The sequence below is a fragment of the Diorhabda carinulata genome, chromosome 1, assembly GCF_026250575.1.
Source record: "Diorhabda carinulata isolate Delta chromosome 1, icDioCari1.1, whole genome shotgun sequence".
Lineage (NCBI taxonomy): Eukaryota > Metazoa > Arthropoda > Insecta > Coleoptera > Chrysomelidae > Diorhabda > Diorhabda carinulata.
The window spans coordinates 36,781,476-36,794,942 of record NC_079460.1 but is presented as its reverse complement, the minus strand read 5'-3'; the positions used below and the strand labels follow the sequence as shown (position 1 = coordinate 36,794,942).

The 13,467-nt window shown below is 28.9% G+C and overlaps 2 protein-coding genes across 4 annotated transcripts in view; one reads left to right on the top strand and one right to left on the bottom strand.

Moving 5' to 3' along the window:
* Positions 1-10,167, top strand: part of LOC130892972 (uncharacterized) — a 36,195-nt gene extending 26,028 nt beyond the window's left edge. Inside the window, exons 1-5 of one of the 3 annotated variants that reach the window (XR_009059133.1) lie at positions 5,115-5,474; positions 6,381-6,609; positions 7,100-7,321; positions 8,102-8,868; positions 8,924-10,167. Coding sequence is in view for 1 of the 3 variants with exons in the window: in XM_057798735.1 (XP_057654718.1) it covers positions 5,471-5,474; positions 6,381-6,609; positions 7,100-7,321; positions 8,102-8,105 (459 nt within the window). In the remaining 2 variants the exon portion in view is untranslated. Of the gene's footprint in view, positions 1-5,114; positions 5,475-6,380; positions 6,610-7,099; positions 7,322-8,101 lie in introns of those variants that run through there. The other 2 variants (XM_057798735.1, XR_009059137.1) reach the window with 2 other exon arrangements.
* LOC130892949 (late histone H1-like) lies at positions 2,284-3,351 on the bottom strand. Its single transcript, XM_057798699.1, has 4 exons — positions 3,278-3,351; positions 3,008-3,224; positions 2,590-2,871; positions 2,284-2,496 (listed from the first exon to the last, which is right to left on the bottom strand). Exons 2-4 carry the CDS (start codon positions 3,207-3,209, stop codon positions 2,393-2,395), a joined length of 588 nt encoding a protein of 195 aa, XP_057654682.1. The 5' UTR covers positions 3,210-3,224; positions 3,278-3,351; the 3' UTR covers positions 2,284-2,392.
* Positions 10,168-13,467: the final 3,300 nt, after the last annotated feature.

Below are 13,467 nucleotides of genomic sequence, written 5' to 3'. Positions count from 1 at the left end.
CATACTCCTTCAGAGTATTATAAAACTCTTGATTTTCTTCTCCGTCTTCTCTTTTTGTTGGTGCATATCTACCAGTGAAACAATATATTCTTCTCCACATGCTTCTAAAATCCATTAACTCGTTTTTGATCATCTTTTCTATCAATAATCCCTTTTCTCTATGTGCTTGTTTTTGTTCTTCCTCCTCAGGATTACCTAACAATTGTTTCAAAATATTGTTGGATACATAAACTAACTTCAAATGTACTCTGTTGAATATATTTTTCAATTCTTTTGTATAAGCAGTATTAAATGATACTAGAACAAATAAAGACGAACAACATGTAGCTACAGCTACGAGCAATTACCCATCACCATTCATAGCTGATATATTCAAAAGTCTGAAGCAGATTAGCCATGGGTTTGTGTATATTTCCGGAGCGTAATACAAATAAAGCAAAAAATGTAGTTGGTTTCAACGGAATTAAATTGAAAAAAATAAATTATGAAATGTAATCAATGAATACTAGCTATTTTTAGATATTGCAGTACTATCAACAATTCATAATTTGATATATCTAGGTATATAACAAGAAGAAAAAAGATTTGATTGAGAATACAATACTATATTCAAGGAATAAGATGAAAAAATAAAAGTGATTTCTATTCTAGTATCTTTTAAACCTGTTCAAACAAAAAATTTTATAATATTTTCAACAATCCAAGTTAGTTTACAAATTAAAGTATATTTTAAAATATTTGTCAAGTAATCATAAGGAGAATATACTGAATTTGTAAACTCAATCCGTGTATAGTTTTATGTAAAGTATATTGAGCTAAATAATGTAAAATTGTTTGAAAATGTATCCACCGATACTTTATTATATGCATTTGCAAGTATTGAAATCGTTAAATTCAAGAATGGTTGAAGTAGTGATGAAAGACCAAGTCTCACAATCCTTCTTATAGTTTATTAGATAGAAACTTATGTGAAGGAAGGTGAATTAGCGTGGAAAATTCAATAAATTCCTGTCGTTTTAGACTTTTCTATAGCTTCATTTAATTCTTCATATCAAAGCTCTTCCTCAGCGTCTTCCTCTTCGTATTTACTTTCTCCTTGATCTTTTCCTATAAATGATCTGGTTTTGTTAACAGGTTTTAAAAATGTCTTTTCAATTACTCTTTTTATTTTTGCTACGTTAGTTGATTTCCTTTTACTTTTTATATTTGTAAATAGTTTGCTATTGCCTTTGTTGCTCAGTTCAATTCTTTTTCCATTTTATTATATTCACTGCTTCCTTTCTTAATTCTTTGTAAATGTCATAGTCCTGTCCACTCCCTAATTCAATCCATCTGTTTTATGTTCACTTTCACATTATTTAAACTAGTTATTTCTTATTGTATATTGAACTCCCAGTTAATGTTGGATGATACTATAAGAAAATTTATATGATTGAGAATACTCAACAACTCTGATAAAAAAATAATTAAATTGATTAATCTTCATAAATTTAAGACAGCTTTCAGTGAAACTAGTTATTTCTAAAATCTTACTGAAAACCAGGAGAAAGTTGCTCTAGTTCTTTTCCCTCCTGTTATGATTGTTATGAATGGTATTTTGTCCTAAATAATGTTAAATTGTTTGAAAAAGTACAATCTACCAATACCATGTTGTATCTATTTGAAAATTTTGAAACTGTTAGATCTAAGAAACAGACAAAAAGCCTAATCTTCAAAATCTACCTTGTAATTAATTTGATATAAACTAATGTGAAATTGTCCCTGAAGGAAGTTCACTGATTGAAAAGGTTTTCCATTGGAGGTGAAAAAGGGTTAGTTCATCTTTTATATATGAATACGATAACTTGGGTAAGCAAAAACACATCACACAGTATAATTGTGAGTGTTGGTGCAGTATTAGTAGGTATTCTGTTCAGGATGATATGAGATGAATAGCCACTAATCTCTTGTATTGAGCGACATAAGACTTTGCAGACTCTAGAGTAATAGAACCAAGTCTGAGGAAAGATATGTGAATCATATGGTCCACATAAGCCTGTAGAATATTATTGGTAATATAAGATGAATGGTGAACTTTCTAAAAATAAATATCCATTCCTCTAGTTCATAGTCCTTATAATATTTCAATTATCAATAGAAAACAATCTTATTTCATATAAGTCCTTGTATATTGATGAAAAAACAAACAAAAATCAATTTGAAAAAATTAATTATTGCTCTTCGTTCAAACAGATCTTTTGTTAAAGTTAAGGAATATCAATTTGTTGAGTAAATAAAACAAGATTTGATCATGAAGATGATATATTTGAGTAAATGTATACAATAAAATGAGTAAATATAACAAAGTAAATGTTTCATGTTTCAATACAATGAGATTCATGGTTTAATGACACTATTTTCTTCTTCCATATTTTGATGATCGTCGTGGCCGACGCTGCCTACGCTTCGTTCCTTTACGACGTGGACGTCTGCTGCGATCCATCGGCTCTGCTCTGGCTGTAAATAAAATTCATAATATTATTATCAAATTCATCTGTAGATAGGTACTTGTTATGAATTTATGAAAGGAATATTTGTTTTACTCCTTACCGTGTACATCATGTCTCCGTCTCGTTGTTCTTCGTCTACGTCTTCTCGTATTCTTAGGGCGTCGTCCACGACTGCGTATTTCTATTATTGGTAGCTTGAGACTTTTGGCTAACTTGGAGATTCTTGATGATTTCTCTTTTTGCTTGCTTTTTGCACTTCTAATAAGACTGCGTTCTTTTCCTTGCTGACGTCTACCTCTTACTTGCATTTCCTTGACTGGAGCCCTTCTCTTTTCCAAATTCTTGAAGTTTTGGAACATGGTGAACTGCTTGGAGCTGATACCTATCAAAAATATTTAAATTTACTTGAAGGAGAGCTCATTGAAAACCTTTAAGATACTAGACAAGCATTTATATTCGAAAAGATGTGGTGAAATATGGTATTTGAAGTAATATAAAGAGAATTTCCAAGTACTCACCTAATTTAAACTTTCCATTGGCTTTTTTTAGAAGACCATTTTGAATTCCGGTGGTTAGAGCTTTCTTAACTTGCATAGAGGCATTTTTCAACTTGGTTTTTCTTTGGGAATTTATATGATTGATTATTTCATCGAGAGACGAGCCTTTACGGTCCTTTAAGGTAGCAATGGAACTCATTACGTCGGTTATAAGAGCTGTCATCGTGGAAACAAGCACCTAGAATAAAAATTAATAGCTGAAAAGACAATAACATGTTTGAATTCACTTACTTCAACTTATAAACGCACGAATTCGAAAACTTTCGCAGTTAATTAATAATTTTGACGGGAGAAAAAATATTCACCGGCACAAATTTCGAAATCTTAATAGAAAAGAAATAATATTCAATAAATATCTGTTGCTTAGTGGCGATTTTTTTTTTTCGGAGGTAGGACGATTCAAATTTGAATTGACAGATGTAAGGACATAATGAAACAGTTTCAAAAATAAGTGATTGCCAATCATTCTCAATAGTGAGAATTGCTTTTGATATCATACTTAAGTTCCGATTAAATTTTTACACAATCGTTAATATGTATTTTATTCAGATTATTCTCATTCAATTAATCCATGACTGTTTTCCTAATTAGAAAAAGGCACAATTTAATTTTGACAGATTACAACTTGACTTATAGAACACTTCGTTTCAGAGTAGAAAATGATTCTTTGCCCGCATAGAAAGATAATAATTTCGATTTTCAGTTCAAATTAGTAAATCGAAGAAGTTTTCTGAGTATCAGAGAAAAGATATCCTACTTTATTTTATTCAAATAGGTACGTCTAGAATTTTAGGCTAAAACGCTGGATAATCAATTTAAAATCATAGATATTTAGGCTCTATTCCTTTATGTTTATCTATGGCCAAGAGAAAATATGTATATTTAATAATAATTATCTTATTTAAATATATTTTTGAACAAAGCTTAAATATTCGTATATAAAATGTTCCCACTAAAATTTATAATATTAATATAATAATAATAATAAATGCGTTTTCAGAATAAGTTGCTTCCGAATTATAGAATCAATATTAACGAATACATGATAACAGACAACTTCCAATGGAAAATCTAATACTCAGAACTGAATAACCTGTATGCTATATGTTATTTAGAAATACCTTATTCCAATTATTCAAAAATTGTGATAGTGTTTTGGTATTAATACTAATAGGAAAGTCTAACATTATAGAAGACTAGTTTTCATCTCAATATAAACTTAATAGCAATAACTTAATTTCGTAATAATCTTAATTTTTCTAAGTACAATCTTTGAATCGATTGACTTAGGAAACTAATATGCAAATGTTTTCGTTTTAAATTAGCATCTAAAGTGAAATAATGAACAACCTGACTTTATAGCTCGTTATATAGTTGAAACAAAGAACCAATTACGACTCACTTTCCTATCAAAGACTTTTACGTCTGAAGTACGAAATACAATTATCCAAGCTACAAAGTAAACAGGTCACTTTGATACAACTCATCATACTCTATTTTGCGTTCTCTAACTTTCTACTACCTTTCCTTTCATGTCTTCAAAATTGGGTAAATCAGAATAAGTACTGCTTTTTATTATTTCATACATATAATTTATTTATTTGGTTTATTATTTGGTCAGTTCGCTTTTGATTTGAATTTGAATTTGATTATAGTTCATGGTGAATTTGAATCATTCACTGAACACTTTTATATTTTAATAATATAATTGTCTATATAGAAAACAAATATTAACACTAGTTATTTTTTTGGAAAATCAATGTAATTTCTGAACTAGTTAACTGCAACCACCAATAGCTTTAACCACGATTGATTCTGCATAAATCTACCACATTAAAACAATATAGCCACAATAATGAAAATTATAAAATACTTTATCTTACTAGCTTTATTGTAATATGTAATATCTAATATTTTCCTTAAAGTTACATTTTATTAATAGTAATAATTTTCACAAAAATTTTTATTAAATATTATTATAAAGCTAGTACAAATGATTTATGATTCTATATAATACATTTAATAAAATTAATTTTCCAGAAGAAAATTGTTTTTATTAATGTTTGATAAAGAGAAAAATTATATGGGCTGCCAATGGCTCATGTGTTCAATCCATGTGTATGAATAATAATTACTACGAATTGTATAAATACATTTTACAAATAATATTAATAATTTTGAAATCATTAGAAATATATATCAAAATATCCATAAAAAAAATCTATTCTGTTGTAGGTTGTAAACTTCTATATAAATATTTCTATTTCGGTCTAATAACTTCTGTGCACGCCTCTGTTGTCCAAGAATCCTAACCTTAACGTTGGTTTTCTTATGACCGTTGATTTCATTAACGAAATTATGTGATAATTAGAAATGAAATAGGCCCAATATTTTAAAAACTGTGATTTTTAGTAACTTATAAGTATGGGTGAGTTTTTTTGGTATATTTCAAACGATAAGAATTATTAACAAACATAGAAGTAGTAGAATTGAACAAGAGTGAATTTCAAATAATTAATTTTCACATCACGTTTCTGATTACATACATGTGCTTTAAGAACCAAAAACATTTTTCTCAAAAGTATTGGGTAATAAATGATGTCTTCAAGATGTTTGTTATTTGGAAGAAAATCTTTCTATACAGGCTACTAACAGATGATAGGAGCAAACGTTGCTTTTAAGGGCCTAATAAGTTTTTTTTCGTGAAGAAATAAATATTGTTATAAAAATATTCATAATTGAAATAACAGGATAACAGGAACCAACATAATTGCATGTTAATAGGTCAGATGAGATTGTAAAATTAGTCTAATGAAATTTTTTATTTCTTGATTACAAATTAATAAAGGAGATGCTTGATTTTAAGTATCAAAGTTCTTTTCTCGGAGTGAGAGTTTCTTGGCCCTCTTCTGTTTAATTGTGTTGTCGCCAATGTTAAATTATATATATATATATATATATATATATATATATATATATATATATATATATATATTATATATAGAATTTATGGTGAACTTACAAATAATAGATATTTCTGAAAATACATTGTGGTATTTACCCGATGATATAACAAAATTGGAGTGTATGGAAGTTACAATAGCATTTCGAAGTAAAATTGAATATGATAATTACTTAGACTCTATATCATTAAATTATGATAACTTGGAATGTGTTGATATAGACTACAATTATTTGGACACAAATGATTTTCCAGCTTACACTAATAAAAGGAATAAATTCAGATTACAATATCAAGAACATACAGGCAGATGTGATTGCCAAAAAATAAAATCAATTTATGGGAATAAATTCAATCATAAATTCATTTTAGATGAAGAATCAGATCATTATAATTCTGATGGATCTTTAAATAGAGCAATAAGTGATGAAAATTGGGATACACCAGTCATTAAAACAAAAAGGAATCCAGAAATTGATAGCGATGATGACGATTGGGATGGATATGAAGACGGTTTTCCCAAAAAACTACTAAGAGTAAAGGAAAAAATCTATGTTGAAGATGAAGATTGGATGTTTGAGGATTATTATGAGGAATTTGAGTAAGATATTACAAAATTTCATAGTAAACTCTAATTTTGTTATTTTAAAAGGGATACTTTTTAATTGTATGTATTTTTGTGAAAGAAATGTCCATAAATTTTTCAAATTCAATAAATTAAATTAACCAAATGAATCAAAGTTTATCTTAATTTATTCAAAAACTGCTTTTGGATAGCATAGTAAGAGTACTTGAAAATGTTCACAACACTAATAATACAAAGATAACAATTTGGTTTTGTTGAATCAGTAATAAATTTCAAATTATCAATTTTTACAGAGATTGCCTACTAACTAAAATGTTTTATATAAATAATAACTTAGATATTTGTCATTGGACAATTTTATACTATAGAGGTAACTTTCACAGAGGATAGGAGCAATTGATCCGTTTTCCATTTACATTTATCTAAGTATTTTTCTTAATTTTTGTTATAATGTGATTACCAAAAATAGACCCTTCTATTAAAATATATTCAAACATTATTTTAGTCCAGATGAAGAATCAAATCATTGTAATTCTGATGCATCTTCAGATGGGACAATATTGGATGAAAACTGGGACATAGTAGTTTGTGCAACAGGAAAGGATCCAGAAATTGATAGCGCTGATGAAGAATGGTGTGGGTATGAAGAAACTTTTCCCATGAAGAGAGTGAAGAAAAAAGTCTATTTTGAAGATTGGATGTTTGAAGATTATTATAATGAACACGAGTAAGAAATTTTTATATATAGTGTTTACAAAGTTTATATTAAACAGGATACTTTTTAATAGATTTTGAGTTAAATTTATTTCATGACAGAAGTGTGAACTGCCTTTAAAATAGCATGAGACACTTTCAACATACTTTCAAAACTATTAAATGAAAATAAAGTTTTTAGAACCAATACTTTAGCCAAACAATAGTATATTTGTATTTATTAGGTTTTTTCTTATATTTGTCTTCCTGATCTAAGTCTTAGTTTACCATTAAATATTAAATATACTGATGCTAATACCAAATGGACCAGTCAATTTCATCTTGTCTACTTTTTATATATCGATGGCCTAACTGCAATACCTCAAATCTGAGTTTTTGACGATTCTTAGATTATCTGTGACTTAAGCAAGTTGGGTTGCCTACTTTTATGATGTGCTATAGGCTGAACACAATGTGGACGGGAAAATCGCAAAAATATCTCGGTATCATTTTCCTTCAAAATCAGTGGTTTTAAGAGTGTGTGTAGCTCAGTGATTTAGACTTGGATGTCGCGAAAAGCACATTTGTTCTATGCAAAAATGGACCAAAACATTGCTTTCAAAAAAAGCTTTACAGTATGGGGTATTTATTTTAGGATTTCTGGTATTTTTATTATAAGGGTTATTTACAGAATGATATTCGAATAGAATGTGAACTTTGAAAAAATTCTGGGTTAAAGAAATTTTAGCCGAGTTTGAAAAAAGACGAAAATGAAAATGTTTGATTATTAATATTTTTTCCCTTCATTTTTCAGGTGAGGCGTAGCCGTGCACAAAACATTCTGGGTTTGGCATTGCCTAATTCTAGCCAATTCACTAAAAATTCTGAACAAAATACCAGAACGCAAAAATCGGTAGGACGTTGTTTGTATAGTAATATTTTAACTTTCGAAGTTCACCAGAATGGAATTCTACACGCAATGGATGTTTCATCAGAAAGTAGCCAAACTACAAATACAGCAACTAAAGTTTTTCCAGTCGACACATTTTTGGATAATTTTCTAGACCAATCTTTATGTTTAGAACTACCTTTCCAATAAAACAATGAACACAACGACAATCAAAATAATAATGTATCACATTTTGATGAAGTATTACAAAACGATCTAGAAAATTACTCCAACGTTAACTGTGTAGAGGCATTAAATGGGAAAAAACAAGCTTGGACTGTTATGAAAGTAGCTCCTTTGCAACGCGATGATGATGAGCAGGCTTTAAATGAGCTTTCCATGTATACAAAACAGAACAGACCAAAGATCTGATATCAGCAACATTACCTTAGAAAGTTATGTTGATCAGGATGAGAATAACCATGATCAATATGAGGGCATTACCAGAATGAAGATATGGGCAACACAACATTTGATGCTATCCAGAATAGAGAGAATATAACCAGATAAGGGCAATATTGGATTTGATGTTAACCATAACGAGAATGAAGCTCTTAAAAGTAATAACAAGATCGTCGTTAGAAGAATGAGGATAAGAACAATAAATTTGATCGACATATACGACATATTCCGTGAGTTGAGTTTAGATATTTATAAGCCAAAGAAAGATTTTTGTTATACTTACAGTGCTCGTGAAGCCAAAAATATAGACGATAAAGTTTATGGCGTTCATTTTGCTAGAAAAGAATTAGCTAGGACTGAAAAAGAAAAAGATAGAGCTGAAACTAGTGAAGAAAAGAATTACTTGTTTACTATGGACCTTCAGGTTGTGGAGAACTGCCCTGCTTTGAATGCCAGTGCAATTTACTATAAGAAAAAGTTAACACTACACAATTTCTATGTTTATAATATGGAAAATCATGATGCAGTAAATTACTGATGGGACAAGACAGAAGTTGATTTAGGCTTTTTTACATTTACTTCTCTTATTATAAGCCATATTAATGAAAATTATTCCAACACTCAAATTCCTACAATTTTGTGGTTCGATGGTTGCAACTACCAAAACAGAAATTCAATATTATTCAATGCACTATTGAATTTAGCAGTAGAGAGACAAGTCATTTTCCAAAAATTCTTGGAAAAAGGCCATACTCAAATGGAATGTGACAGGGTGCATCACATGATAGAAACTAACATTGGGGAAAGAAACATCTACCTTTCAAATGAGTACATCACGCACAAAAAACAAGCAAGGTGGAGTCCATTTCCATATAGAACACGATTTTATCGAGATTACCCTTCAAAAGAAATGGCTTATACAAGTATTAGGCCTGGAAATATGAAGGATGATCAGACAGTGAAAGATCTTCTGGTTATAATGTGTAACCCCAATGAAAAGAAAATCCTCTTCAAAATAAATTTTGAAGATGAGTTCAAAGTACTGCCAATAAGGAACTTGAGAAAACAGTTCACAAGCAATTAGACAGAAACAAACTTCCAATAAAGCATGATAAGTACAAAAATCTACAAGAGTTAAAGGCATTATAATCAGCTGATTGTCATTATTTTTGTGAATATATCCCTTATGCCTGAAAAAAGTTTTTCTAATGATAGCATTTTAGTTATAACTATCATTTATTATAATCATAGTTTAGTTTGTTTCGGAAAACTATGTAAGAATTTTGTAGTGAAACAAACTAAATTGCAAAATAAGGTTTTGTGTTTTCCAATAAATTCCCTTGGTAATGTTATCACTAATCAGCCGTATCTGAATTTATTTACATCGTTTTAAGCAGAATATCTTGTATCTGAAGCTATGATCTTAATAAGTAGTGTAAACCCCCTTTTTTATCATGAATTATGACTGATCTCATTTCTTCAATTATAGAAAATAAAAAAAATGTACAATTACCTATTATTTGAATGAACTATACTGTTTTTTGATTTCCTTCTAAAGTTACATTTTTTCAGATACAGGGTATTGCAGTTAGACCATCGATATTCTTCTTTCATTCTATTCTTATATTCTATTCTTATATTGTTTACCGCGTTTCTAAACAAATCAACAGATGACACTCCATAAATCCCTTCTTCTCCCCGGTCTCTTCTTACTATTCATTTTGCCTTGAACAAACAACTGCAAAGACGGTATTTGTCATGTCTTAGTATGTGGTCAAAATACACCAGTTTACGTTTACTCTAAAGACGACTTCCTTCTCTTTCCCCAGTCACTGCATAACTTCCATGTTAATGATGTGCTCTGTTCAGGATATTTCCAAAATACGCTGATATATCTACACTCTACACCATAGAACAAAACAGAAAATATAAACAGCACTTGACTAGTACTAATTTTAGTTGTGTAAAGAAATATTGCTGTTATAGTTTGTTCATGTTGTTAAACGCAGCTCAAACTCTTTCTCTTCATGATTTTATTTCTGATGCCTGGTCTCATTCGTGTTTACTGTGGTTCATATATATACTGTGGTATATATATATATATATATATATATATATATATATATATATATATATATATATATATATATATATATATATATCGTCTCTGCCACTTTGTTCCATTTAAGTTTTTATTTTATGTTGTTATTTACCTTACTGCCATTTGTGTATTATAAAATTATAAAGAAATATTTTAAATAAACTTCCGACTTTTCAAAGAATGGTTTATTTACAAGAAATGGAAACTAGTTTTTACAGAAATAATTTTGAATAATGTCGATTTAATTACTATTTCATATAAATAAAAAAAAATAATAAATCTGTAATTTTATAAAATCGACATGTATTTAGTTAATTGGTTTACGAATCTGCTAACCACGTAGTGTTTATTTGGTATTTAGAATCCCCTGATCTTGTGACAGTGTCCGGGACCCTTTCACATTTTTATATTTCTTCTATGAACCTGTTTTTCTATTCTTTCATCATACTTGTTTCTTTACATTCTACCCCAATTTCTTATTCTATTTTTTTCACTTACATCACCAAATGATCTAACAGTCTTAACATCTTATATAATCTGCCTTTATTTACTCTCTTTTGTGAGCTTTTGCTCCCCATTCAACTCAACAGGTCCATATCTTCTAGTGTTATTAGGATTACTTAATTTTCAATGACATATATATTATAATCTTCAACTTTCTAAACATGGTTAACCATTTGAGTCTTCAGGATTCAATATTTTTCAAGATGTCTTCTCAATAATATACTTATGTGGGTTTCGGATCTGTATAATATGTCCTAATATTTATATCTATGGGTCCATGAATGTTTTTTATAATTTTTTTTTAATCTTTCAAGTTTTTCATGTGTGTCCATGTTTCACTTTTTAATTATCATCAAGCAATTTCGCCTTTAGCGGTTTTCAAAATGAACCTCATATTCTTTCAATAATTGAGTTTTTTCCATGTCGACAATATCAGTATTTGAAATTGTTTACAGTCTTACCTAACCAAGTCTTGTTTATAAGATGGGCTTATCTTTTTTTTAAAAAACTTTCTAGGTATATCAGTTTTATACTACTTCAGCAGCTAAGAGTTGGTGGAGAATGTAGACAAAAACTCCTGTGAAGTTCGGTTCTGCCCAATCAATTCGCGCAGTCTTTTTTTTAAATAGTTGATTTCAACCAATGTTACAATTTCCAAGTGACTAGGTGGTGCCATTTAACTTTTTTAATATACAATACAAGTTCGCTGTTTTAATATATATTTAAAAATATCTAAATATTAAGTATTGTCCTTTGAATATGAATTATTCTTCTTCTGCTAAATGAAGTTTCATAATCCTGGACTCCTTGTATTATTAAACCAAAAAATTTTATGTATTTTTGGAAATAAGTAAGAACTGTATTTATGTGGTAAATTACTAAATAAAAAAAAATAAATTGAACCATTACTTCTTATGTGAAAAGTTCTAGATCTTCAATAAATTATGATTATTTTACAAAAAAGTTACACATTAAGGTAATAAATAAATGTATCAAAAAATTTACTTTCATAATATCAATTATATCAGTCTGATGATGGCGTACGCTTTATTGCTGTGAATGAAGCGGAAGTAGAGAGCTAAGGCCATTACGTAGACCAGAAGTTAATGCATGAAAATATCTCCCATAAGAATACGAGAGCAATTTAGTGCTGAAAAGCTGCGAGGAAATATATTTACTTCCCGATATTCACAACCAAAATATCGGTGTGTAAAATGTTGAATATCTCTGTTATATTGGCAATTTTACATGTATGGTCACAAAGGATGATGGAAAAATAGTTGGAATGAATTTCTTTTGTATAAAAGAATAACGCTCAAGATTTTTTATTTCTATGAGGAAATTATTAGAATTGTTTTGTTACATAATCATCGTAAATAAGGTAGGGGACAATAACTAACAGTAATTTCCTTTTTTGGCATAAGACAATTTTTGATACTTTCCAGTTTTTTTGATATACTACAAAATAAAATTTATTTATTTTTATCTTAAACAATTGCAAATCAGTTATTCAATTCCTATTTCTTTCAGAACTGATTATTAAGACTCTACATCTACCACAATTGATATTTGCAGAAAATTGTGCAGATTTACTTTGATTTTGTTAAATTAATAGTAAGAATGAATTAGAAAATCACATATTACATATTTCACCTAGACCTTGTACTTTGAATAAAAAATAATAAAAATATCAAAGAAAGAAAATGCCATTAAATTATTGTCTGCTGTTAATGTATATATTAAAATATATTAGAGTATAAGATGAGGCATATGTTTCACTGGTCAATATATATGCTCCAAAAAAGCCGAAGAGTATGTGAAAAAATCTCTAAACGTGATATACTTCTTGGTCTTGGCGAAACTTTATCTGGAAATAAATTAAAAGAAAGGAAGAAGGACAGCTGAAAAATGATAATATTTGGAAGAAATATGAGGAGGAATTTAATAGAGGAATCTGTCAAATAGAAGAAAGGAGCAATGCAGAAGAAAATTGGGAGGTTGTGAATAAGTATATTGAAAATGCAGCAGAAAAAAAGAATGGGTCAAAGAAATAATACAAGAAGAAATAACTTATTTGATGAGGCATGTGAAACCATAGGTAAACATAAAACACAAGCCAGACAAAGATGGATTGAATCAGTGAAGATAGTCAAATGGTAAAAAACCATGAATACAAAAAAAATGGGAGGAATTGAGCTGAAGAACAAAGACAATACCAAATCAT

Excerpts from the sequence above, each read along its gene's own strand:
- LOC130892949 (XM_057798699.1), bottom strand. The coding sequence starts at position 3,209 with ATGACAGCTCTTATAACCGACGTAATGAGTTCCATTGCTACCTTAAAG. Across the intron at positions 2,872-3,007 it reads CAATGGAAAGTTTAAATTAG|GTATCAGCTCCAAGCAGTTC; the intron begins GTGAGTACTTGG and ends TATTTTTGATAG. Across the intron at positions 2,497-2,589 it reads ACGGAGACATGATGTACACG|CCAGAGCAGAGCCGATGGAT; the intron begins GTAAGGAGTAAA and ends TTTTATTTACAG.